At 52.1% G+C, this 24778-nt stretch overlaps 1 protein-coding gene across 1 annotated transcript; it reads left to right on the top strand.

Moving 5' to 3' along the window:
* Positions 1-254: 254 nt before the first annotated feature.
* On the top strand, positions 255-23012 carry CA5A (carbonic anhydrase 5A). Its single transcript, XM_061134250.1, has 7 exons — positions 255-411; positions 2667-2864; positions 13640-13758; positions 16323-16418; positions 16547-16609; positions 20189-20344; positions 22869-23012. The coding sequence occupies exons 1-7, from the start codon at positions 255-257 to the stop codon at positions 23010-23012; spliced, it is 933 nt and encodes a 310-aa protein (XP_060990233.1).
* Positions 23013-24778: the final 1766 nt, after the last annotated feature.

Raw genomic sequence — 24778 nt, 5'->3', positions numbered from 1 at the left:
AAAGCACAGTGACCCGAGGGGCTGGCCACAGCAAACGTCCCTAGTCCCAGGGCACCGTTCCCTCAGCCAAACCCCACGTCATCTGAGAAGTTGGGGTGGGCATGGGTTGAAATTTAACCATCAGCGCTTTGGGTGAGGTTTTACAAAAGAGGTGGGCCACCCCCACCCCACCGCTCAGCTGTCCTGCCCAAAGTGAGGGCAGAGAGTGGGGAAATCCCGCTCTGGTTCTTGGGTCCCCTGGGAACAGAGGCAAGATGGTCAGGCCCCCAGTGCCGGGCTGGAGTCATCTGAAGTCCTCAGGTCTGTCTCTCCTGGCCAAGCAGGCATGGGGCACCCTCCGTAGCCACTTGCTAAGGCCGGCGCGATGGTGCTCACAGGTTCCCTGTGCATGGAGAAGGAGAAATGACGCTTGTAAGTAGAGCCTCGGGTCTCCCAGATACAGACTCCCACGCTGTGTGTCTCATGTCATGGCGTCTTTCAAAATAGGAGATGGTTGGAGCCAGATGGCTTGGGTTCAGGTTTCTACTCTGTCTTTCCTGTGGGAGACGTGGGCTGTTCCTTAACCTCAGATCCATCAGGAGGGTGAGAGGCTCGGAACAAGGAGGGAGCAAGTGACCACCCTGACCCCCCCAAGACAAGCTGCTATTACTCAATATCCTGCCCTCCCAGAACGAGCCATACCAGCCAGTCATTAGGGCTCCAAGCCCCAGCAGAGAATGTCTCAGTAAATTTGATAAATAGGTCACCAGCCAGTTCCATCCAAAGACTGGCCCAGGTCAGCCTCATCCTGGCGGTGGTGTCCTTGGTTGTCCTGTGACCTCGGACTTGCCCCTCACTCTCTCTCGACCTCAGGTTCTTACTGTGTCAGATACAAGGCTTGCAGGTACCCCCAAGTTCACCTCTGACGTCAGTATTCCACACATTCCAGGCTAGGACAGTTGGAAGAGCTTGGACTTTGGAGCTTGCCTCCGTGTTGGGCATTGGTGACACTTGTCAGCAGGGAGAGCTGGCCGATTGCTTCATCTCCCCAAGCCTCAGTTTCCTCATCTGTAAAACAGGATGATGAAATCCCACAGGGGGCCACGTGAAGATAAAATGACTCGAGCAGAAAGCCTGGCACACAGTGGACCCTTAAAAATACTACATTAGTTGCTCAGTCCTGTCTGACTCTTTGTGACCCTCTGGACTCTAGCCCACCAGGCTCCTCTATCCATGGGAGTTTTCAGGCAATACTGGAATGGGTTACCATTTCCTTCTGCAGGGGATCTTCCCAACCCAGGGATCAAACTCATGTATCCTATGTCTCTTGTATTGCATGTGGATTCTTTACCCACTGAGCCATTAGGGAAGCTCAAACATTCTTACTTTTCCCAATTTTTCTGTGGGTCCACACCTGAGGACGATACCAAAATCCCCATTTCTCTGCTGTCCTTAGTCTATCCTGGCTTCATACTCCCACCAGCGCTGTGTGATAAGTACCATCAAGAGCCACCTTTTACAGGTGATGAAACTGAGACTCAAGGAGGTTAGGAAACTTGCCAAGGGACACACAGCCACAGAGTGGTGGGGCCAGGACTCAGGTTCAGGTGCCCTGACGCTCTTCATGGTCACCAAGTACAAAACAGGAGCCAGGTATGAAGACATCTACAGTTAAGTGAAGAAAACCAAGGCATAGGTCGACTTTGTCCTGAGCAGTGCTTTAGCTTTTTTGAGAAGTCTTTAGTGTGTTTCTCTGAGCTTGGAGGAAAGTGCCAGAGGCTGAGCTCTACATCAGCCAGAGCAGCTGCCTGTGGGAATCCAGGAGGGAGGGTCTTCCTCTGTGAGCAGACCCTTCTGTATGGTTTGAAACTTGCAGGGTGTCTGGGTGGGGCCTGGCATTCTGCATCTCTAGCAAGCTGCAGCTGAGCAGGGACCCACCTTGTGTGCGTGCTCAGTCATGTCAGATTCTGCGACCCTGTGGACTGCAGCCCATCAGGCTCCTCTGTCCATGGGATTCTCCAGGCAAGAATCTTGGAGTGGGCTGTCATGCCCTCCTCCAGGGCATCTTCCTGGCCCCCGGACTGGACCTTGTGTCTCTTATGTCTCCTACATTGGCAGGCGGGTTCTTCACCACTAGCGGCCACCTAGGCCAGGAACCCCACCTTGCATGCTGCGTAACTGAAAGCCTGGGGGTTGCGGGTGCCAAGGCCCTTCTGAGCAGGGTTTTCCATGGATCCTGGGACTTTGGTTTCCCGGAGGACACTTGGGTTTCCTGTTCTCTGACACTTGTAGCAACCCCCATGAGTCCACAGTCCTCCACTGCCTGCCTCCCTGGGCTGGGCTGGGCTGGACCCCCACCCCCCACCTCCCCGGCACAACTCCCTGTGACCGCGCTGTGACAGTGACCACAGGTCAGAACGACTCCAAGCAGCCACAAGGCCACGGTGAGCGGCACTCCCTTCAAAAAGGAATCGGTCCTGGGCGTGGCCCGGGAGAGGAGATGGAGCGAAGGCCCCGCCTATAGGGGCGGGGTTACGAGGCCCGGCTGTCCCTGGCTCCACGTGGGGCCAGGTTCTCCAGTGCTGGCTCCTCTGGGACCAAGTTTGCAAGTTTCTGCCTCCTCGCTCTGAGGCTGAAATGGCGCCCACGCACCACGAGGGTCTCCTCTTCCCTGTCTCTGCCCCCAGTGCACCCCGTCTGGAAGGGTCCAGCCTCCGTGCCAGGGGGCACCCGGCAGTCCCCCATCAACATCCGCTGGAGGGACAGCGTCTACGATCCCCAACTGAAGCCCCTGGGGGTCTCTTACAATGCAGAGGCCTGCCTCTATGTCTGGAACACCGGCTACCTCTTCCAGGTGGAATTCGACGACTCCACCGAGGGGTCAGGTGAGCCTGAGAGGGGGTCTGGGCCTCTTGCTCATGTGAGTCCTGAGAGTGGGTCACAGCAGAGGGGGAAGGCTGAGGCTGGCGGTGGGGAAGGACAGAGCGATGGTCACTCTAAAGCTGGTGATGCTGACCAGCTATGTTGGTGTCACATCCCTGGGGGATGAAATGGAACAATGAGGTCCTCCCCTGGGGGTTACATTCCAGGGGCTGGAAGGAAGAAACTGGGAGCTAATAAAACAAATACATTGCACTCTGAGGAGAAAAGCAGAGTGGGGTGGAGGAGAGAGGCACAGAGGTGGGGAGTCTTGGAAGGGGAGGAGGAAGAATTGTGGCCAGGCGTCCAGGGTCTGGGAACCTCATTGGTCCTCGTTCAGAGTGAGACGGGGCAGTGATGTGGCTGACATCCAGCCGCTTCAGGAAGAGGTGGGGAGCAGGGTCGAGCAGGAGGCTGTGCGGAGTGCTGGTGAAGGAGGCTTCGGGGCAGGGCTCAGCGTCCTGCCAAGAAATCTGGTGACCATCTCACTGAAGCCTCACCGGAACTCCTTACAAGTGTGGGGTGGGGACTCTGTAGGTTTGGGAAGTTTCCTTCCACTTCTGTTTTACTTGGCAAGATTGGCTGTGCTGGAATTTTTTCAGCACCTAGACACATCATCATAAGCCTTGTTTACACTAAACGTGTGTTCTCCCTCTGGAGAATTTATGACAGGCAGAGGATGCCCATGTGACAAGCCCCCAGTGAAAACATAGGACATCAATCTCCCATGGGCGCCCCTGGTGGGCAATGCTCCACATGTGTTGTCATAGCTTGTTGCTAGGATTCAGGGCATCCCTTGTCACTCCAGAAAGGACCCTGGAAGCTGGTCTCCTCCAGACACTGCCTCACCCTCTGCTGATTTTGCTTGCATCCTTTCTCTGTAATATGTCTTAGCCATGCTTATGATTAGTGTGCCAACTTTTCTCTGCCTTTGTTGGTCTGTTCCAAGTCTAGATTCCCAAGGAGCAACTAAAGTTGACTTTTCAGGTTTAATATGCTTTGTATTAAATTTTTCTCAGTTTTACGCAGCAACTTTACAAAACAGACTCTACCTGAGTCCTAGGAGTTGTCCTAGGGAGCCATCAAACCTGTAGACCCCTGACACAGCCCTGAGAACTCTCCAGGCCAGCCCTCAGTCCGCCTCCTCCCATACGGCCAGTAGTCCTGTTCACTAACCCATCACTCTGGTGAGGATGTGAACTCCACAAGGGCAGGACCACTCCTACTGGACACTGCAGGTGCTCAATAAATTGGAGGGTAAACCATGAATGAAAAGTTAAAGGTATGAATGAGCCAGGAGGAGGGACTGGTTGGTGAAGTAAGGCCCAGCCTGACCCTCCCAGACTCTGATGGACCGATGCTGCAACAGGGGACGACGGGAGCCCTTTTCCCCTGTGCCGGGCCCTGTGTGCTTCTCACACATCGTGACTCAGTTTCCAAGGTCTCTTTCCTCATCTTGCAGGTGAGAAGGAGTCCGTGTGTCCTGGGCACAGTGTCCATGCCTGGGGAAGCTCTCACAGGATCCCTCAGGGAGGCTTCTCATGTAGGGCTCACAAAAACAAGTGATAGGAACCCAACTCCAGCCAATGCAAACCGGAGGATCTTCTTAGGAGGAAAGGCTAGCTCACAGAAGAGAGGGGAAAGTTGGATGTTGGCCAGATCTTAAAAAACACAGAAACCAGACCGCTCAGTGATCTGAGTGTACAGCAGAGAAAGGTTTATTGCAGGGCCTAGCAAGGAGAACAGGGGGCTGATGCCCCTCAAAACCCTGAACACCCTGAAGGATTTCAGCAAAGCATTTTTGTTTATTTTTATTGGAGTATAGTTGCTTTACACCGCAACTATAGATCAGTTTCTGCTGTACAGTGGAGTGAATCAGCCATATGTACATATATACACCCTCTTTTTAACACTGAGCAGAGTTTCCTGTGCTATACAGTAGGTTCTCATCGGTCACTGATTTTATACGTGGTGTCCATAGTGTATATATGTCAATCCCCACCTCCCAATTCATCCCACCTCCCCTTCCCCACTTTGGGGTCCATATGTTTGTTCTCTCTGTCTGTGACTCTTTTTCTGCTTTGCAAATAAGATCATCTATATCATTTTTCTAGATTCCACATATATGCGTGAGTGTACGATATTTGTTTTTCTCTTTCTGACTTACTTCACTCCGTATGACAGTTTCTGGGTCCATCCACCTCTACAAATGGCACTATTTCATTACTTTCTATGACTGAGTAGTATCGCATTGTATACATGTACCAAATCTTCTTTTTCCACTCATTGATCAGTAGACATTTAGGTGGCTCAACACAGCATTTTTTTTTTTGAAATATATTTTGGAGTGGCTTTTTTTTTTTTAGTGCCTTCCATTTTATTTTTTTATAAACTCATTTATTTATTTTAACTGAAGGATAATTGCTGTACAATATTGTGATGATTTTTGCAGTACATCAGCATGAATTGGCACAGGTATACATGTGTTCCCCCATCCTGAACACGACATCCCACCTCCCTCCCCACCCGATCCCTCTGGATTGTCCCAGAGCACTGGCTTTGGGTGCCCAGCCTAATGCACCATCAGCACAGCATTTTTAAAGGCCAGGTAAAGGAGAAGTGTCTCAGGGTCTGTGATCAGCTTGTGCACAATTCTCTGATCGGCTGATGATGATAAACCCTTAGGCTCCAGTAGGTCTGGGAACTGTGTGTTCAATTCAGTTCAGTCAGTTCAGTTGCTCAGTTATGTCTGATTCTTTGCAACCCCATGCACTGGAGCACACCAGGTCTCCCTGTCCATTACCAACTCCCAGAGCTTGCTCAAACTCATGTTCATTGAATCAGTGATGCCATCCAACCATCTCATCCCCTGTTGTCCCCTTCTCCTCCTGCCTTCAGTCTTTCCCAGCATCAGGGTCTTTTCCAATGAGTCAGTTCTTTGTATCAGGTGGCCAAAGTATTGGAGCTTCAGCTTCAGCATCAGTCCCTCCAATGAATATTCAGGACTGATTTCCTTTAGGACTGACTGGTTGGATCTCCTTGCAGTCCAAGGGACTCTCAAGAGTCTTCTCCAACACCACAGTTCAAAAGCATCAATTCTTTGGCACTCAGCCTTCTTTATGGTACAGCTCTCACATCCATACATGACCACTGGAACAGCCACAGCCTTGACTAGACGGACTTTTGGTGGCAAAGTAACATCTCTGTTTTTTAATATGCAGTCTAGTCATTGATCCGTTGCTTTTCTTGGTCATCACTTTTCTTCTAAGGAGCAAGCGTCTTTTAATTTCATGGCTACAGTCACCAAAATCACCAGTGATTTTGGAGCCCAAGAAAATAAAGTCAGCCACTCTTTCCATTGTTCCCCCCATCTATTTGCCATGAAGTGAAGGGACTGGATGCCATGATCTTAGTTTTCTGAATGTTGAGCTTTAAGCCAACTTTTTCACTCTCCTCTTTCACTTTCATCAAGAGGCTCTTTAGTTCTTCTTCACTTTCTGCCATAAGGGTGGTGTCATCTGCATATCTGAGGTTATTGGTATTTCTCCTGGCAATCTTGATTCCAGCTTGTGGTTCATCAAGCCCAGCATTTTGCATGATGTACTCTGCATATAGGTTAAATAAAAAGGGTGACAATATACAGCCTTGACGTACTCCTTTCCCTATTTGGAACCAGTCTGTTGTTCCATGTCCAGTTCTAATTGTTGCTTCCTGACCTGCATACAGATTTCTCAAGAGGCATAAAATATGAAAAACTCCAAAGGTCACTTTGGACTTTTGTGTGTGTATTGTTAAGATACATTTGACAAAATGATTGTGATTCCCCAGGGGAAAGGGGCTGATGACTGAGCTTGGCACTCACTCTACCCCCTGGTCCGCAGAGCACCCAACACCATGACTGAGATCCTCACCAAGATCACATTCCAGGGACATGTGAGTCCAGGGGAAATCTTGGCACTGTTTCTCGAAGGGGGAAGTTATGCTGGACAGACAGACATGCAAACACTCCCTCTCACAATCACTCCCATTGGATGAACGACAGCACACCACAGACAGATGCCGTCGTGGCTGAGTGTCTTCATTCTATGTAAGGAGGAGGCTGGGGGCAGGGCCGGAGGCATCTGGTTCAAGTCCAATTTCCCCTGATCCTAAAGCCAGCATTACATCACTGTGTCAGCTGAGTACTGACATGTCCAGGCACGGCTGGTCAGAACCGTGCCTCCCCCAACTCTGCCTTCCTCTGGGCGAATTTGTTCCAGGAGAGGGATTCCCAAATGGGGGATGATGGCGCCTACAAGACGGGCTGCCCCCTGGCAGAGCAGCACAAGGGGCAGCGTCTTGATCCCCATGACCACAGCGTCGGCCCCCTGCTGGTGGTCATCACCCAGTTTCAGTCACTCTTGTGGGGTGAGCCTGCATGGAGCAGGAGAGGGCCGAGAGGGAAGGACCCCAGGGGTGCTGGGGAGGAGAGGGGCACACTCCCCAAGCGTCCTGGGAGCCGCCACCTTGCGGTTGAACCTGGGCTGACCCTTGGCCCCCCTGATTCTGATCGCTCTCAAATCGAAGGCTCTTGCGCCCTGTTGCAGCCAGGCCTCTGCCTTGACCGGGTCCTGACCCCCGAGTTCTGGCTCCTCTACTACTTCTCAGTCTGGCTTGAAGGGCCCCACCCTGTCCTGCCACAGACCGAAAGAAATATCTGGGTGTCTCTCCCCGGCCATATAAATTAGTTGGATAATTCCCCCTGTGGCCCGTGTCCACACCCGCCAATCTGCTTTCACTTTACTTGTCATATTCCCCAAAGCCCAGTTTCCTCTGCCTTTCTCTCCTGCTCAATTTTACACGCTGCCCCCGCCCTCCAGCCTTGAGCCCCCTCAGTTCAGACTTGCTGTCTTCTTTGTTCACCTCGAATGGAAATTAGGAGCTGCTTGGAGCAGAGGAAATGGAAAATGCAGCTGAAAGACAGGAAGAGCTCAAAAAAGTTCTGCAGTAAGAAAATGAAAATTGTGAGACACTCCCATGATTTTTTTTTTTAATGCATAGACAGAAAGGGAAAGCCTCGGGGCAGGAAGGAAAGTGAGTGGAAAAGGACATGGTGCAGAAGTGACCACGCACAAAATGTTCACATTGGTCAGGTCACGCCAGCAGGTCAACGTATGAGCCCCAGAGACCCAGAGCCGAGGCCAAGGGCTCTGGGGTTCCACGGGGTGAGGGACAGGCATGCTCGAGATCAAGGCCTGCCAGCAACGATGAGCAGCAGAGCTGGAGCCAGTGGTTCTTTCCAAGGAATGTGCGACTGAAGGCCAGGGAGGGAAGGCTGCTGGCAGGGAGGAACACAGCGCCGGCTCCAACCAGACTTGGGTCACGCCCCACAAGCCCCTCACGGGCCAGGCCCCCTCATCTCAGCTCCTGAGAGATCCTCTTCTTAAGGAGTGACAGTGCCGCTTCTACCCGACGGGCAGCGTAGGTGCAGAAAATGGGGTTGAAGGTCAAGGGCCAAAGGCCACAGGTAGATCCCACTGCTCCTGGCAGAGATGCCTGTGTTCTCTGAACCAGGTCCTAGCTTACCACCAGCGGTGACTTCTCTACTACTACCAGGTGCATTTGAATGCCTGTTACGTGAGTGTGTGAGTCAGGGTACACCTTTCAAGGCATTTAGTTCCACCTGCCCCTGTGCCATCCACATTCCAGGAGGCCAGGGCGGCCCTGCCTCATCCTCTCCATCCCCAGCACTTAGCAGAGGCTGTGGCACATTGGAGGAACTCAGTGAATATTTGTTGAATGAATGAATGATTTTCCCTTTTAATGCTTTGTGGCTGGCCGAGCCCCCTCTAAAGGACACTTTCTTAAAATACATTTATCCCTCAAAGTCTTTAAACGCAGGTCCTATCTTAGGGGTATTAGTGGCTGTTTCCGATGACAGCAAATCTCCACCTTGATGATGAAGATGGTGACCATGATATTAGTAATAACAACGAGACAATAACAATAGCAGAAGGTGCTCCCACTGCTGGAGCTCCTCCCGGGCCTAGGGGCCAGGCCAAGAAACATTTTGTAAGGACCAGCCATGTTCTGATGGGGAAGGCGTCATCATCATTGTACAGATGTCAGGTCTGAGGTGCAGAGAGATAAGACCACCATGCAGAGACACGCTGCTTGAAAGCAGGGGCTGTGCTCACGCTTGCCTGGCTTCAGAGCCAGAGTCGACATGCAGTGATCCCAGAGGTTAGGACCCCGAGAGCAACCTGATCCGCCATACTTCTGGATTTTGAAATTCTGGGGTGGGGTTGTGCCCCTCGGTGCTGGCCCCAAGCTGTGGCTCCTGCTTACCTAGAGAGAATGACAAAGACCTCCCTGATCCAGAGAACACTTAGAGCATCAGATCGTCAGACGTGCTAAGATGTTAAATCCCAGGGGGTCACCAAGAATAGGCTGATTCTCAGTGCCACTGAGTTTATTTGCAGTTCTAAGTATTAGTCGCTCAGTCACATCCAACTCTTTGCAGTCCCATAGACTATAGCCCACCAGGCTCCTCTGTCCATGGGATTTTTCCGGGCAAGAATACTGGAGTGGGCAGCCATTCCCTTCTCCAGGCAATCTTCCTGACCCAGGGATTGAACCTGGGTCTCCCGCATTACAGGCAGATTCTTTACCATCTGAGCCACTAGGGAAGCCTGGCCATTCTAAGTAGAACATCTCAAACTGATACCATTGAGTTATTTGCTGTTCTGATTAAATAGGACATCTCAAACTGCTCTCAGGCTTATTTTAAGCCTTAAAACAACTGTGCCTGCCAAACGGCCTGTTTATCCTGGTCAAAGCACCAAAGTACTAATAGATGGCTATTATCAGTGGCTGTTATGAGAACAGAGACGGTAGATCTGGGCTCGGAGTCAGACTCCAACATTGCTGTCCTTGGGGATGCAATTCCCCACTGTGTGTTGAGCACCTGCACCTGGAGCCTGCAGGGGCAGGGAAGGAGGGAAGAGAAGGTGAGGCGGGACAGCGGATGCATGGCCTCCAGTCTGTGAACAGAGGTGCTGCCGGTGGAGTCTGGGGCTGGCAAACTAAAAGCTTCCTTGTCACAGATTGGGCTTGACTTTTCAACTGTTTTCTGGAAGGGGGTTACTCTGACACTGTCTGTCATTATGAAAAGGCACTAAGATTATTTTATCCAGGGCTGCCGCCAGTAGTTTTAAAACAACCCAGTTGTTTTAAACTGGGTTCCTAATTTTGCTGCAAGAAAGGACAAGTGTTCAGCTTGAACTACGCCATGAAAGCCAAGGGCTGGACCTTCAAGCAGGCCTGGGCTGGGGCCACTGGTGGACCTAGAGAAGGTGACATGGCCCCTGTGAGTTTCAATTTTCTCATCTCAAAACTGGGCCAGTAGTAGCTATTTGCAGGGTCATTATGAGGAACGGTCACTGGGGAAGGTGGGAGCTGTGCACGATGCTTAATGTATAGCAGGCACTTGCAAAGGTTGGCTCACCCATGAATGGCACTTGGAGCGCGTGCTGGCTGTCCACCAGGCGTTGACAGGTGGGGGTGCACAGCGCCAGGACACAGGAGACACTGACCATTGAGAACCGATGGGACCCTATCCTCAGTCAGCAGCGTCATCCCATTGCAGAGATGAGTGCTGTGGTTGCCGGCATTGTGTCCTTTGGTGCTTCCAGAAGACTGGGTGTTCTGCTAAGAAGTTTGTATTTAATCCTTGCAGCATCCCTAAGGAGTAGTTGCTAGGATCCTCCCCATTTTACAGGCGTGGAGACTCAGGCTAGGAGCAGTTTGGCAACCGGACCGAGATCACTGCGTTTGGAGGTGATGGTGCCAGCACTGACCCAGAGCAAACCCCCGACCACTGCAGCAACAGGACACTGTTCTCTGGTTTTGAAGTAGAGACACCGGTGCCCAGCTCGCGGCTGTCTGTGCCCATCCATCTACCTTTATGGACATGGTTCCAGAGAAGGAGGGGGAAGAGGCACGAGGTGTAGAAATGGGACACCCGAGCTTGTACCGGAGCGGCTCCTGTACCAGCCGGTGCTGCTTCTCTGCTGAAATGTGCGTGAAGGAGGGAGGCCCGCAGGCATCGCAGTTACAGGCTCCCACTGCACCTCCTCCGGCCGGCCGCGGGGCGCCGCTGCAGCCCAGCCCAGCACCAGCGCTCCTCGCACGGTGCTGTGCTCCCGATCCACACCTGCAGGTCGCAGAGCAGGCGATGGGCAGCAGCCCGCGGTGTGCCTGGTCCTAGCCGGGGGTGGCCGCCGCCCACAGACAGATGACCAGGTGTCGGGGAGGAGAGGCCCCGCCGCTGACAGGAGCTCATCTTCCTTGTGGCCCGGATTCCAAAGCCGACCTCCGTCCACATCCTCTTCTTTAGACGGCTGCCTCTTTGGGAAGCAGGCAGGAGGCAGGCCCCTTGCGAGTGGCTAGCCTTGGAGGGTTCTGGGGGCAGCTGGATGTGGAGGGCGGGGGAGCAAGCGGGGTGGGGCCGGGGAGCGGCCGTGGACCCTGGGCCCTGGTCCAGGCCTGGCTGGAGGACGACCTTGGGCAAGTCCTCACCTGCCGGAGGAGGGGGCGATGCCCTTGCCCAGCCCCCTTCCCACTCCCCACTCTCTGCTGGTGACCACAGCGGGCAGGGGGTTTTCTACAGGGTTAGTGTCGGCCGGTCTAGCCAAGGCCAGCTCACGGGGCGTTTGTGCCTCATGCAGTTGGTGTCACTCTTTCTGGACACCTTGTGTGGTGTCTCCAGAGTCCTCAGTTGTCCAAGCTGGAAGGGACCACTAGGACCACCTAGCTAGGAGTCTTTCCTTCTTTAATCAGTGAAGAGGCCAAGTCCCTGGAAGGTGGCGTGGTGTGTGGTTGCCAGCATCACTGTCACCATCTGGTGACTGTGCATAAAGAGGCCGTCCGGCCAACACGGCTCTTCTCACAGGTGGGACCGCCGAGGCTCCAAGAAGCTGAGCAACTTGCTCGAGGTAACACAGCATCTGCACGCATTAGTGCATATTGGTGAGCCCACGTGTCAGCTGGCCAGGGCTGCCACCTCCCCTGCCATCAGAAATGGCACAGAGATCCCACCACCGGTACTGGTGTAATTTCCTTAGGTGATATTTTGTACCCAAGGTACACCCTGGGTTCGAGTGTCAGACCTGAGGTTGAATCCTACCTCCTGTGGCCAGGATAGCCAGAAACCTCTTTGATCTCTCCTAATAAATTGAAAAACTACACAAGGAACTTTCCTGGTGGTCCAGTGGTTAAGACTCCGAGCTTCCACTGCAGGGGGCATGGGTTCGATCCCTGGTCAGGGAACTAGGATCCTGCAAGCTGAGAGGTGCAGCCAAAAAAACAAAAACTGTACAAAACTACGGAAGCCAGTCAGCTCAGGTATCCTCAGTCCTTGAAAGAAAACACCACCCCTTTGTATTTCCAGCCACAGAAACCCCAGTAAAATCTTGTAATCTGAACCCAACAAATAGGTTCCCTCCGTACAGAAAGGCTTCTCCTGACCAGTGGACTCCGGCTTCATGATTTACTGTGTTTTTACTTACTAGCTTGTGGGGCAAAGAGGTCCTGTGTACATTTAAAGTGAGATAGAATGTGTGTGTTCAGGAGAATTAAGTCATAGACTCTCATGACGAGGTGCCCATAACGACGTCCTGGAGCTGCATGCTCACTTTCGAGTGAGGACAGATCAAGCGCAGAATCGTGGGCTGAGTCCGTTTTCTGGTTCACAGTTCAGTGCCTTCTGCTACCAACACCTTCATAGGCAAAAGCATTCAGAAAACACCCTGAGCCCAGTAGCATCTGATGCTTGCAAGAGCATCTGTTGCATCACTAAATGTTTCCCCTGCTTTTGCTGCATGGAGGAGCTGATACAAGCAACCTCCCCCAACCCCACCCCACGCTCTGCCAGTGTCTTTTCCAGACTCATCCCAGGATCCCAGTGTCCCAGGACGCTCACCTCAAGCACAGGTGGGATATCCAGCAGTTACCATTACTTTCTTGCACTTGGTGGTGGAGCTCTGTTAGCAAAGTGCAGCTGGAGACGGCTAAACCCTGTGCATCCGAGCCCTGCCCCACCCCCGTGAGCTCATTCAAATGCAGGCTCCCAGCCCCGACCCTGGACCTCTGGGGCCCACATTTCAGGGAAGTTGCCTCCGTGCGGATGCTCAGGGATGAGCCCGCGTGCATTACGGTCACAGCTCTTGGGGAGGCTCTCTGGGGATCTGGAGTGACTTAGACAGTGGTCATCTGGTGAGACTGGACAGAGCAGGGGCTGCCTGGAGATCAGCCCTGGTGGGAAAGTAGCACCTTGTAGCTCAGAATTTGTGTATTTAAACATCTTGCTTATTGCATATTAGCTTATGAAATTATTTGGTGACAGAATTCTGTCTGCTATTATTTCATTCAAAAGACATCTCTCTCTCTCTCTTTTTTTTAACTAAAGGAAAGTTGAAAAGTCTTGCAGGACTGGCATGCATCTCAGAGACGGTTTTTCTTGCCTTCCTGCTGCCTACCCGACTGCCACCTGGTGGCAGCACTGGACTCTGCATCTCTCCCGGGTTCCCCGTGAGTCACTGGGGGCCCGCCGGGGCCAGGTGACATGGGATAGACAAGGGCCACCTTTCAGCAGCACGGATCTCTCAAGAGTGACAGCGTGTGAGCTCAGAGTCATCAGGGTCACAGCAGCTCCCTAGTCTGACAGGCAGACTAACACCATGTCCACGGCTTCACTTTCCAGGAATCAGCGGTGGCCCCTTGGAAAACCACTACAGACTAAAGCAGTTCCACTTCCACTGGGGAGCAGTGAACGAGTGGGGCTCAGAGCACACGGTGGATGACCGCGTATACCCGGCAGAGGTTCGTAGCAGCTAACGCGTGGGGGCTTCCCGAGTGACTTGGTCACCTGAGGTCAGGTGACCAAGCATCCTGGTTGCACAGAAAGGATTTCCTGGGACATGGGACTCGATGCTCAAGCCATTGGCCACCCCATCCATTCACTCTCAGGACTATCCTTAAGGGGGAGAGTAACATTAGCACTTTCACTGACTAGAAGAAGAGACTGAGGTTCTGAGTGGCGCTGTAACTTGCCAGAGTCAGACAGCTGGGTTTCAGGAGACAGTCTGTGCCCTTAGCTCAGCCTCACTTGAGGCTGGTCCACTGGGAACAAGCTTCCTGTCCTTAGAGGCATACGAGGCCTTTTACTGAGAATAGAAAATCTTTATGATAGAAATTACCTCCTTAAAACAAAGTGATATTTGGGACATTCCAAAATGGGAGTCAGTAAAGAAAAGGAGCAGAGACAAAGGTCAGGAATTGAGTTTGAGGTGGTAAGTGGGGCCTTATAGATGTCCCCCAATATTTTATTATGAAATTTTTCCAATTTACCCCCTCCAAAAAAAAATGAAAGAACTGCGTAGTGAGAAACCGTAAAATTGCTCGTCATACAGATCCTGTGTTGATATTTGCCATATTCACTGTATTGCACCCCCATCCACCCACCAACCCCACCCACCAACCACCTGGCTTTCTGATGCATTTCAAGTTCTGGACTGTTTCTGTCGCCATCATTATGGAAGTAATACTATAGAACCAGAGTCCAATCAGACCAAAACCTGAACATTGCTGTGATCATACAGCCAGAGGTGGCCTCTGGGGACAGTTGATAATTAGGGAGTGACATTATCACTCAAACAATAAGTGATTGTTATAACTGCACACATTTTTACAAATATAACAAAAATGAAGGAATAGCAGCTTGTAACAGACCTGCTTTCAGCAAGCCACATTCCTCTTAATAACTGTGTTCCTGCCCCCTTAGTCTTTAATGAGCAGCTATTTCAACAGAGGAATTCCCTGCAATGTGCTCATCTAGGAGCCAGATCAGAGCTTGGGACTCACCAGAGCCTGACTGTCCCTGAGTCAGGTGGGGGGGGGGGGGGGGCGGCTGCAAGGCTGTGCTGGCCATGCCACTGGCCCCTGTTGGAGCAGGCCGTTTCCTGTTGGGTTTGGAAGGCAAGGCCAGCCCCCTATGGCAGGGTCTCAGAAGGAGGTAGGCTGTGGGCGGGGCCCTGAGATTTCTTCTATTTCTGGAAAACCCCACAGGACAGCGGGTAGGGAGTTCCAGGTGAGGCACGGGAGGACAGAGGGAACCCACGCCACCCTAACAGTCCCCAGTTTGTGTGGTCAGGAACAGTGGGACTTGTTGGCAGTGAGGTGCCACTGGATCCCAGCACCCCGGCAAGGCTCCCCATGCCCTCAAGTCTATCAGCTGACTGGGGGAGGGTCTTGCTGACCATGAGAGGCTGGAGGCTTCTCTGGGTCGAGTCCTCATGGACTCAAGACCTGGGTCCAGGGTTCAGAAAGGCCTCCACCACCACATACGCTGCAGCAGGAGATGCCAACACCCAGGCCCCAGCCCGGGTCTCATCACGCAGAACCCAGGGGTCCTGGCTCTGCCTCCTGCTCACCAGCGCCCCAGGAATGCCCATTCCCCCAGCCATTCCCTGCTAATTTAAATCTGATTTAAATCATCTGGTCAGCTGTGATGCCGAGTTCAGACTTAGGAAAGCCAGAGGAAGGTTTGAAGAATAAGAAATTCAGGAGAGGATGACAGAAAAAGTGCCATTTGGGTGGTGTACTAGCATTAAAAATTATCCACTGTTTATCTGAAACTCAGATTCAACTGAGAGTCCTATGTGTGATCTGGCAACGCTGGTTCAAGGCTGTCCGTGTGTGTTTGTGTGTGTGTGTATACTTAGTCGCTCAGTCATGTCAGACTCTTTGCCACCCCATGGACTGTAGCCCAGCAGGCTCCTCTGTCCATGGAATTCTCCAGGCAAAAATACTGGAGTGGGTTGCCATGCCTTCCTCCAGGTGGTCTCCCCAACCCAGGGATCGAACCCAGGTCTCCTGTGTTGTAGGCGGATTCTTTACCATCTGAGCCACCAGGGAAGCCTGAGCTGTCTGAGCAGTAGCAAATAATCCAACCACCCGTGTGTTTGACAGAGTTAAAGCAAGCCTCCTTTCTCTCCCCCTGAGAACTAAGGCTCTGCTTTCTGGGGTTTGAGTGAGCTTGGTCTGGGCGAGGTGGCACTAGTGGTTAAGAACCCTCTTACAGGAGATGTAAGAGACACGGGTTTGATCCCTGGGTGGGGAAGATCTGCTGGTGGAGGGCACGGCAACCCACTCCAGTATTCTTGCCTGGAGAACCCCATGGACAGAGGAGTCTGGCAGGCTACAGTCCACAGAGTTGTAAAGAGTCAGACACGACTGAAGCGGCTTAGCACGCATGCACACACACGCACAGGCTGGGCGACCCGGCCTGCAGCCGTGAACTCCTGACAACCACACAGAGGAGGGCGAGGGTTCACCTCTGGCCTCTGCTGCCTGGTGATGGGGGACTCTCTCCTCCTGGGTTCCAGCTGCACTTGGTTCACTGGAACGCTGTGAAATACCAGAACTACACGGACGCCGTGGTGGGAGCGGACGGCTTGGCGGTGGTGGGCGTATTTTTAAAGGTAAGTGGGCCGGGTGCAGCTATCCTAGTGAGACCTGCTTTCTAGGCATGGTCTCCTTAGGATGACGTGTGCTTGTCACCCTGTCCCCGGCCCTGTCATGTGACCACTCCCGGTGCCACGCTGTGCAGCTGGGGGCCCGCCACGAGGCGCTGCAGGAGCTGGTGGCAGTCTTGCCGGACATAAAGCACAAGGTAAGCTGCGTACTTTGAAATCAGCATAACTGAAAAAGAAAGACTGCTTAGAGTAATGGCTCCTCTGCAAAGAAAAACAAGCAAACAAACCAGTTGGGAGGGAGGAGCAGTGCTGAGGGGGTCTGAGTCCGGTCCTGGACCTGGGGCTCCCCGGGGCTGATGCCAGCCATTTCCAGCTGGCTCACCCACTTGAACATGTTCCTGCTATTCCCAGGTCCTCCCCGCTCGGTGTAACGGGGTATCCCAATACTCAGCCACTCGGGCAGCATCTTGAAGAGTTTTGCCTTGTCTGCCTGCCAGTAGTACTGTTAGTTATGTAGTATTTTTCATGAGATTAATACACTTCAAAATTTTTAGCTTTGTCCCAGTCAACAACCTCCATTAGTGATAATGTTAGTTTTAAAACCAATTGAAATGAATTCCCAACTATGGCCATTTAAGAATGTCCACCAGCAAGCCACCTGGCCTCCTTAGGGTCAGCCTCATCCTGGGAGAAGAGGGAGGTGGGGTGAGAGGATCCCATCCGGCCCAGCCCCCCACGCACCTGGCTGCACCCAGCACAGCCCAACCGCATGGCCCCTGCAAGTTACGAGCTGAGAGAGGGCTTTGATGGAGAAATGGAAATTCCTATACAACCTGCAGTTTATTTGTTCAGTGCCGAACAAAAGAATTCCGAGAAGGAAGGAGTCACCGCGTGGTCCTTGGCCGTGGGGACGGATGGGGCTCTGACGTGTCTTGACAATGGCCAGAGAGACTCCAGAGGGGAGCTGGGGACCGGCCCTTCCTCGGCCGCTTCTCAGGGGCTGTTTGATCTGTGCGGCACACTCCCCTTGATGTTGGCCTCCTGGGACCAGACCAGCTCGCCCCCCTGCTGCCCATGTGCCAGCTCAGGAACTCGGCAAGGTCGAGGTGCTGGAAGGACCCTCCTCCTCGCTGGTCCGCAGCCAGAGTAAACCTGGACTGTTCCCTGCAGCATCCACCCCCCAGGTGAAAGAAAGAGCTGCTGTGAGGGCTGTATACTAAGGGGGCCGTGCTTCTCCGAAGGCTCTGGGCAAACACACAGGCGAAACGGTGCCAGAGGGGGGAGGGAGGAAACCGCCAGTCCAGTTCTGGTCCTGATGCTTGTCCCAGAGCCTCAGCTTCCTCAACTGAAAAATAAGATTTAGAAGCTTAGGAGAGAAAGGCCGCGCCTTGGAGGGCAGGGGCCTGTGCCTCGTGGGTCAGGAGAGTGACAGCTTAAGTCATCTGTCAGTCTGCACTCCCTCCTGGGTTCCCCAACGTCTGGGTGGACTTTGAACATTGGCGGCAGTAGGGGTCACCTCCGTGAGGTCCAGCTCTGAGGGATGGGGCAGGCCTCCTGTAGCACCTGAGTCCCACTGCTGTCTAGTCACGTGGCTTTGGAAGGTCTTATCTCTCTGTCTTAATCAGTGAAACAGACATAAAGGCTGGTTTGGAAATCCAAGGTGAGAGCCTCAGAGGGCATCTGGTAGGTCAGCACCTTGGGACCAGGGTCTTGGGGGAGGAGGTCCGAGGGGGTTTGTCTGTCCCCCCACACCTGCTGGTAGGACTTTCTGCATTTTTTCCTGTGTGCATATGTGGTCTGTGCCCTTTAAGAACTGAGTAGACAATATGGGAGAATATCACTCAGCCAGGTAAAGGAATGAAGCACTGACACCCCCAACAGGGATGGACTTTGAACACATCATTCTGAGTGAAAGAAGCCAGATGCAGAACTCCCCAGGTTATGTGATGCCACTTCTAGGAAACGTCCAGAATGGGCAGATCAGGGAGCCTCTGGTGGGGTCGGGGTTAGCAGAAGTGACAGCTTAAGAGTCTTTACCAGGGCTCTTTTTCCCTGGAGTTCTGTTTTGACAAACATGTTCTAGAATTCACTGTGCTGAGGGTTCACATGTCTGTGAACACACAGCCATAGGACTGTGCACTTTAGGTGGGTAGGCGCCACACTACGGGAATTGCATTTCCGTGACGCCCTTTAAAAAAGTCGTGACTAGACACTGGTTACAAGCCATCTGCTGTGGCTTTCCTCAGTTAGAAGTGAGCTCCACGACAGCAAGTAGTGGGTCCACCTTGTGTGATCCTATAGCCCCAGCACCTAAGACGGTATCAGGTTTACCGTGGTGCTCATCGAATTGCTGAGTGCGCAAGTGACGTGGGATCCCACCAGTCACTAGGAACCTGGAGATAAGTTTCTGTCCATTGTAGAGTGTGGTAAGCAAGCCAATGTGAATTCTGAACACCGGGCTCCCAAGCATGGCATGAGCTGACAGAGCAGACTGGAGCATTAGGCTGTCCTGGTCCATCAACGCCTCCCCCACCAACCATGATGAGAAGGAAAATTCTCATATGAGTCAGGGAATCTGGCCAGAGCAGCGTGTCCTCCTGCACATGTGTAATTGCATGGCTCTCATGTCAGGGAGGGCTGCTTTAAAGAGAGGATCGGCTGTCTCAAAAGTGTAATATTTTCTGATGCAGCCACTATGGAAAACAGTCTAGTGGTCCCTGAAAAATCTAAACATGGAGTTACCATGGGGTCCTACGTTTCTGCTTCTGGTATATCCTCGAATCACTAAAAGCAGGGACTTGAAGAGATGTTTGTACACTCGTGTTTATAGCAGCTTTATTAACAGCACAGATGTGGAAGCAACCAGAGTGTCAGTTAGTGATGATGGATACACAGAACATGGTCCATTGGCACAGTGGAATATTACTTGGCAGTAAAAAGTGGGAAATTCTGGAACTTCCCTGGTGGTCCGGTAGTTAAGACTTCAAGCTCCCAATGCAGGCGGCCCAAGTTTGATCCCTGATCAGGGAACTAGATCCCACATGCCACAACAAAGAATTTGCATGCCACAACTAAAGATCCAGCATCTGGTGCAGCTAAATTAAAAAAATAAACAAATATTTTTAAAGGGGGGGATTCTGACACAGGCCCCAACACAGATGGACCTAGAGGACATTGTGCTGAATGAGATAAGCCAGTCACAAAAGGACAAACCCCTTATTATTCCATCTATACAAGATCCCTAGAGGAGTCACATTCATAGAGACAGAAAGTAAATGATGAATGCAAGGGGCTGGGGGAGGGGAGGAGTGCTGGCGGGCAGGGAGGAGAACTGGAGAGGGGAGGAGAGCTACTATGTGATGGGGACAGTTTCAGTCTGAAATGTAGAAAACCTTCCACGGGTGATCGTGGGATGGTTGCACAATGAGGTGAAGGTACTCAACCCCACTGAACTGTGTGTTTTAAATGGTTAAAATGGCACATTTTGTGTTGTGCATGTTATTTGACATCAACCTTGAAGAGTGTGATATTTTCACAGCCAAGGTGTAGAAACATGAGTAGCTTTAAAAGAAAATATGCAAACCTGTGGTGGATACCCCTGCTCAATGCAGAAGGCCACGTTCTCTTGTTACAGTTTCCAGAAGTGGCAGCCGCGGCCATGGCCTTTATCCCAGGAATGTGCTCCACTCCATGCCAGTCACTGAGATGAAGCCAAGCGCAGTGCCCTCTTTCTGGCCTCCTCCACCTGCTTGACAGCCCACGGTCTCCTCCCCCAGGACGCGCGAGCAGCCCTGGGCCCCTTCCAGCCCTCCTGCCTGCTGCCTGCCTGCCGGGACTATTGGACGTACCCAGGCTCCCTGACCACGCCGCCACTGTCCGAGTCGGTCACCTGGATCATCCACAAGAAGCCCATCGAGGTGGCTCAGGACCAGGTCAGGGGCACCTGTATCCGGCGCACGGGACTTCACGGGGATCCCTCTGGTTTGGCAGTTTCACTGAGACAGTGTGAGCGAGCATTGTGCGGTTTCATGCTTTGGTGAATTTTTGATGTCCCTTCACAAGAACAATTTCCAGTTGAAATAGGAGCTCGTGGGGGTTGTACGAAGTTCCCAGTATTGCAGCTCTTCTCCTGACCTAGAAATATTGGTGTGTGAGAGGGAGACAGAGACAGAGAGGGGCAAGAGACAGAAGAGAGAGAAAGAGAGACAGACAGAGACAGAAACAGAGGCAGAGAGACAGAGACAAAGACAAATAGACAGAGATAGAGAAAGGGGCAGAAGGCGTGGATAAAGGGGAACAGAGGTGGGGACAGACAGTTGTGTTCAGCACCTTCTAATCTTAGTGGTCAGCCTCAGGAGTGGCGAGTTTCCCAGATGATAGTCTCTGGGGCAAGGCCAGCACCTGCTCTTTGGTCTCCATTGGGGTAAAGCAGCTTTACAGGACAGAAGTGATATTATCATTGGGACATGGATCCTTGCTCATTCAGGGACCTCTGTGGGTATTTGCAGATGAGTAAATTAGGCAATAAGGGATGTCATAGATGAGTGCTGGAGAGCTGTGAAAGAAGTAGGGTCGCTGTAGGAGAAAAGGAGGATTAGGGTCTGTCCCACTTCTTTGGCCGACAGAACAGTAAGAAATCAAACTGTGATAAGAAGTTATAGAATATAAATGCCCAGAGAAAATTCCAGAGGGGTTGTATCAGTCAGTTACTGCTGCAAAATGCCACCTAACAAACCACCCCAAAACTCAACAGCTTAAACAAGCATTTATTTTTCCCTACTCATAGATATCTGGGAGCTAGGACACTGTTTTGGCCAAAGTTGGGTGTTGGGTCAGGCCATGTCTTTCATAATTCTTGGACCAGTGGCCACCCAGGGCTGCTTCTCATGGCACAAGATAGCAATGCAAAAGAAAGGCCAAGTCACACAGGCATATTTATGGCCTCTGCTTGCATCACAACTGCTCACATCCTGTTGACCAAAGCAAGTTATGATGGCCAGGCTAAGGCCAGAGGGGCAGGGAGGAGGCGAATGTCTATTTGCTGAGCGATGCCCTAAAGCTGTCATTCAGAGGTGCACCAAAAAGTCAACCCTGGTTGTCCCAGGGTCACAGGTCTGCAGTGGTTCTTATTTTCTTTCTCTTGCTTTATTAAATATTGTGTGTCTGTGTATATGTGTGTGTGTGTTAGTTGCTCAGTCATGTCTGACTCTTTGTGACCCCGTGGACTGTAGCCCACCAGGCTCCTCTCTCCATAGAATTTTCCAGGGAAAAATACTGGAGTGGGTAGCCATTCCCTCCTTCAGGGGATCTTCCCGACCCTGGGATCAAACTCTGGTCTCCTGCACTGGCAGGCGAGTTCTTTACAGTCTGAAGCAGTAGATATTACTTATATACTCTTTTCAAGTTGAAGTATCTTTTTCTCCGGGAATTTCCAGAATCTGGAGGATGTCTGTCTAGGGCAGAGTTCCGAGATGACAACTGTGCAGCAGGCATGCTCCTCTCGCCCAGCCCCTACCCAGGACAGACATTTCTAATCGAACACAGCAGCATTCACCACCTCGGTTTCAGTTATGCACTTCCTGAGGGCTCTCGATGAGCACTTGGATGTCCTTCCAGCCTTTCGCTTCTGTAAAACATCCTCTTATTTAAAAGTCATGAGATGGGCCTTCCCTGGTAGTCCAGTGACCAAGACTCCACACTCCCGATGCAGGGCGCCAGGGTCCAATCCCTGTTCAGGGAACTAGATCCCGCACGCCACAACTAAAGATCCTGCATGCCACAACAAATATCAAAGATGCAGCATGCCGAAACTAAGACCCAGTGAAGCCAAATTAAAAAAAAAAGAACAACCCTTGAAAGGATGCTGTTGTGTGTGTGTTCAGTGACTTAGTCGTGTCCAACTCTTTGTGACCCCATGGACTGCAGCACACCAGTCTTCCCTGAGGTGATGCTATTTGCTTTGAAAGGCTAAAGGTGAGATCTCCAACCTTCCCACAGAATAGAACTGTTCCAGACATGGTTGAAACTGGCCATCCTCACCAACACCCCTCTATTACTCAGCAGATGTGTAGTAAACACTAGTTAGGAGTCAGATGTTACAGCAGGAGAGGGTGGGCAAGTGGCAGGGAGGCGGGGAGGCAACAGCGCAGTGACCATAGTCCCACAGTCTCTGTATGCCGCTGCCTGGCAGGAAAATAGAAACTTAAGTCAATAGTTTTAAGGCAGAGTGGCAAGTATCACACAAAAATGCACGGTGGGGTCAGGCGGCTGGAGAGGCAATATGAGCACCCGTTGGAGGGCAGAGAAGAGCCTGAAAAGACATTGCTGTTCCGCCTCATTGGTTTGGTCATACAGGGCCCCAACTCAGGCTGGGAGGGCCCCGCACAGACAGGACAGGCGCAGGGGCTGGTTCACTCCGTGCTTGCACCCAGCTTACATCGACACCCTCCCTTCCAGCTGGCCGCCTTTCGCTCGCTCCTGTTTTCTGTACCTGGTGAAGAAGAGAAGACGATGGTGAACAACTACCGCCCACTCCAACCCCTGATGAACCGGAAGGTCCGTTCATCCTTCCAGGCCACTCACAAGGGAGCAAGGCTCTAAATTCACTCTGTCCACACTAACAGGTAGAACTGACTTTAACAAGAGAAAGTGTTATCTCTTGTTTCCTGGGCTTCACGGTCTGATCATGTGTAACCTCTGAAATTAAAAAGAGAGGAAAAGGTCATGATTTCCGTCAATGTACTTTGCAGTTGCAAGGAAAAGAATTGCTTCAAAGAAGATTGAGCATCCCAGGGAACGGAAGTCTAGGACGTGGGATCTCTCAGAGGGCTCTCAGCAGTGCCCCGGCCTCAGGGGCGCGCCAGCCCCGCTGACCGAGGTCATCCACCCTGCCCTCTCTCGGGCCCACAGTGTCCTCTCTCCAGACCCCCAGCGCTTGGCAACACACAGCCCGGGACCAGCGTCCCTCCTTCCCAATTCCAAGTTCCTGGTGTGTCAGTGTCCTGGGGCTGCTGACCGATGATGCAACCGGTGATCAACATGCTGTGGGTGCAGGGTACCCAGCAGGGCCTACCTTTCTTTCCACAGCACTGAGACTGGAAGTCCAAGATCAGGTGCCAGCTTGGCTGGGTTCTCAAAGGGTCTCTCTTGGCTTCTTGTTGTGTCCTGTGTGGGGTGTTTTGTTTTTTTTTTGGTGTATGCACACAGAGAGAATTCTCTCTCTTCCCTTTATTTTTTTAAAAATTATTTATTTTCTTTGTTTATTTGGCTGTGCCGGGTCTTAGTTGCGGCACTCAGGATCTTTGGTTGGGGCATGTGAACCCTTAGTTATGGCACGTGGGATCCAATTCCCTGACTGGGGATTGAATCTGGGCCCCCTGAATTGGGAGTGTGGAGTCTTAACCGCTGGAATCCCTCTTCCCCTTCAAATAAGGCCACCAACCCTACTGGGTTAGGACCCCACTTGTAGGACCTCACTTAAGCTTACATACCTCCTAGAAACCCCTTAAGTACCCTGCACCCACAGCGTGTTTGTCCCTAGCCACATCATCGGTCACAGCAGCCCCAGGATACTGACACACCAGGAACTTGGAATTGGGAAGGAGGGATGTTGGTCCCGGGCTCTGTGTTGCCAAGGGCTGGGGGTCTGGAGGGGTGAGGACTTAGGGCCTCAACATGTGAATGCAGGGGACACAATTCAGCCCATGACAGTCACACACTGGGCTGGCGGACAGGGGGGTGGCCTTAAAACATAAAACGACAGAAACTTACTGATTCGGAGCCTGGAGGCCAGGAGCCCAGTTGAAGGAGACAGCAGGGCTGTCTTCAGAGGCTCTAGTGTGCCTCCTGACCTTTTCCAGCTTCCAGGGGCCTCTGCTTCCTCGGCTGGCGGCCCCTCCCCCGTCTTCAAAGCCAAAAGGAGTTTTACAAAGTGTTTGCCTGGGACATGTCGCCATTTAATTGTGGTCGTGCTGCGGGGTGTGTCATGATTTTTCACTGTGGGTTTTTTTTTAACTGTGATAAAACACACATAGCATAACGTTACCATCCCAACCACCCTTGAGTGCACAGTCTGAGGTGCGTTCCCAGTGTGGTGCAGCCATCACCACCGTCGGCCTCCAGAACTTTCTTACCTTCTTCAACTGAAATTCTGTCCCCACTAAACAGTAACTCCCCATTGCCCCCCACCCTAATCCCTGGTACCTATCGTCCTACTTTCTGTCTCTAAGGTTTTTAAAAAAATACTAATTTATCTGCCTGCGCCAGGTCCTAGTTGTGGCACACGAGGTCTTTGGTTGCAGCCTGTGAACTCTTAGCTATGGCACATGGGGTCTAGTTCCCTGCCCAGGGTTCGAACCCAGGCCCTC

The sequence above is a fragment of the Dama dama genome, chromosome 4 (assembly GCF_033118175.1).
Source record: "Dama dama isolate Ldn47 chromosome 4, ASM3311817v1, whole genome shotgun sequence".
Lineage (NCBI taxonomy): Eukaryota > Metazoa > Chordata > Mammalia > Artiodactyla > Cervidae > Dama > Dama dama.
The sequence above is the reverse complement of the archived record's forward strand: the minus strand, read 5'-3'. Positions and strand labels throughout refer to the sequence as shown.

Bases quoted from the DNA above. Each gene is read 5' to 3' on its own strand.
- CA5A (XM_061134250.1), top strand. From the start codon at position 255: ATGGTCAGGCCCCCAGTGCCGGGCTGGAGTCATCTGAAGTCCTCAGGT. The intron at 13,759-16,322 runs GTTCGTAGCAGC...CCTGGGTTCCAG, and splicing joins ACCGCGTATACCCGGCAGAG to CTGCACTTGGTTCACTGGAA. The intron at 16,610-20,188 runs GTAAGCTGCGTA...CTCCTCCCCCAG, and splicing joins TGCCGGACATAAAGCACAAG to GACGCGCGAGCAGCCCTGGG.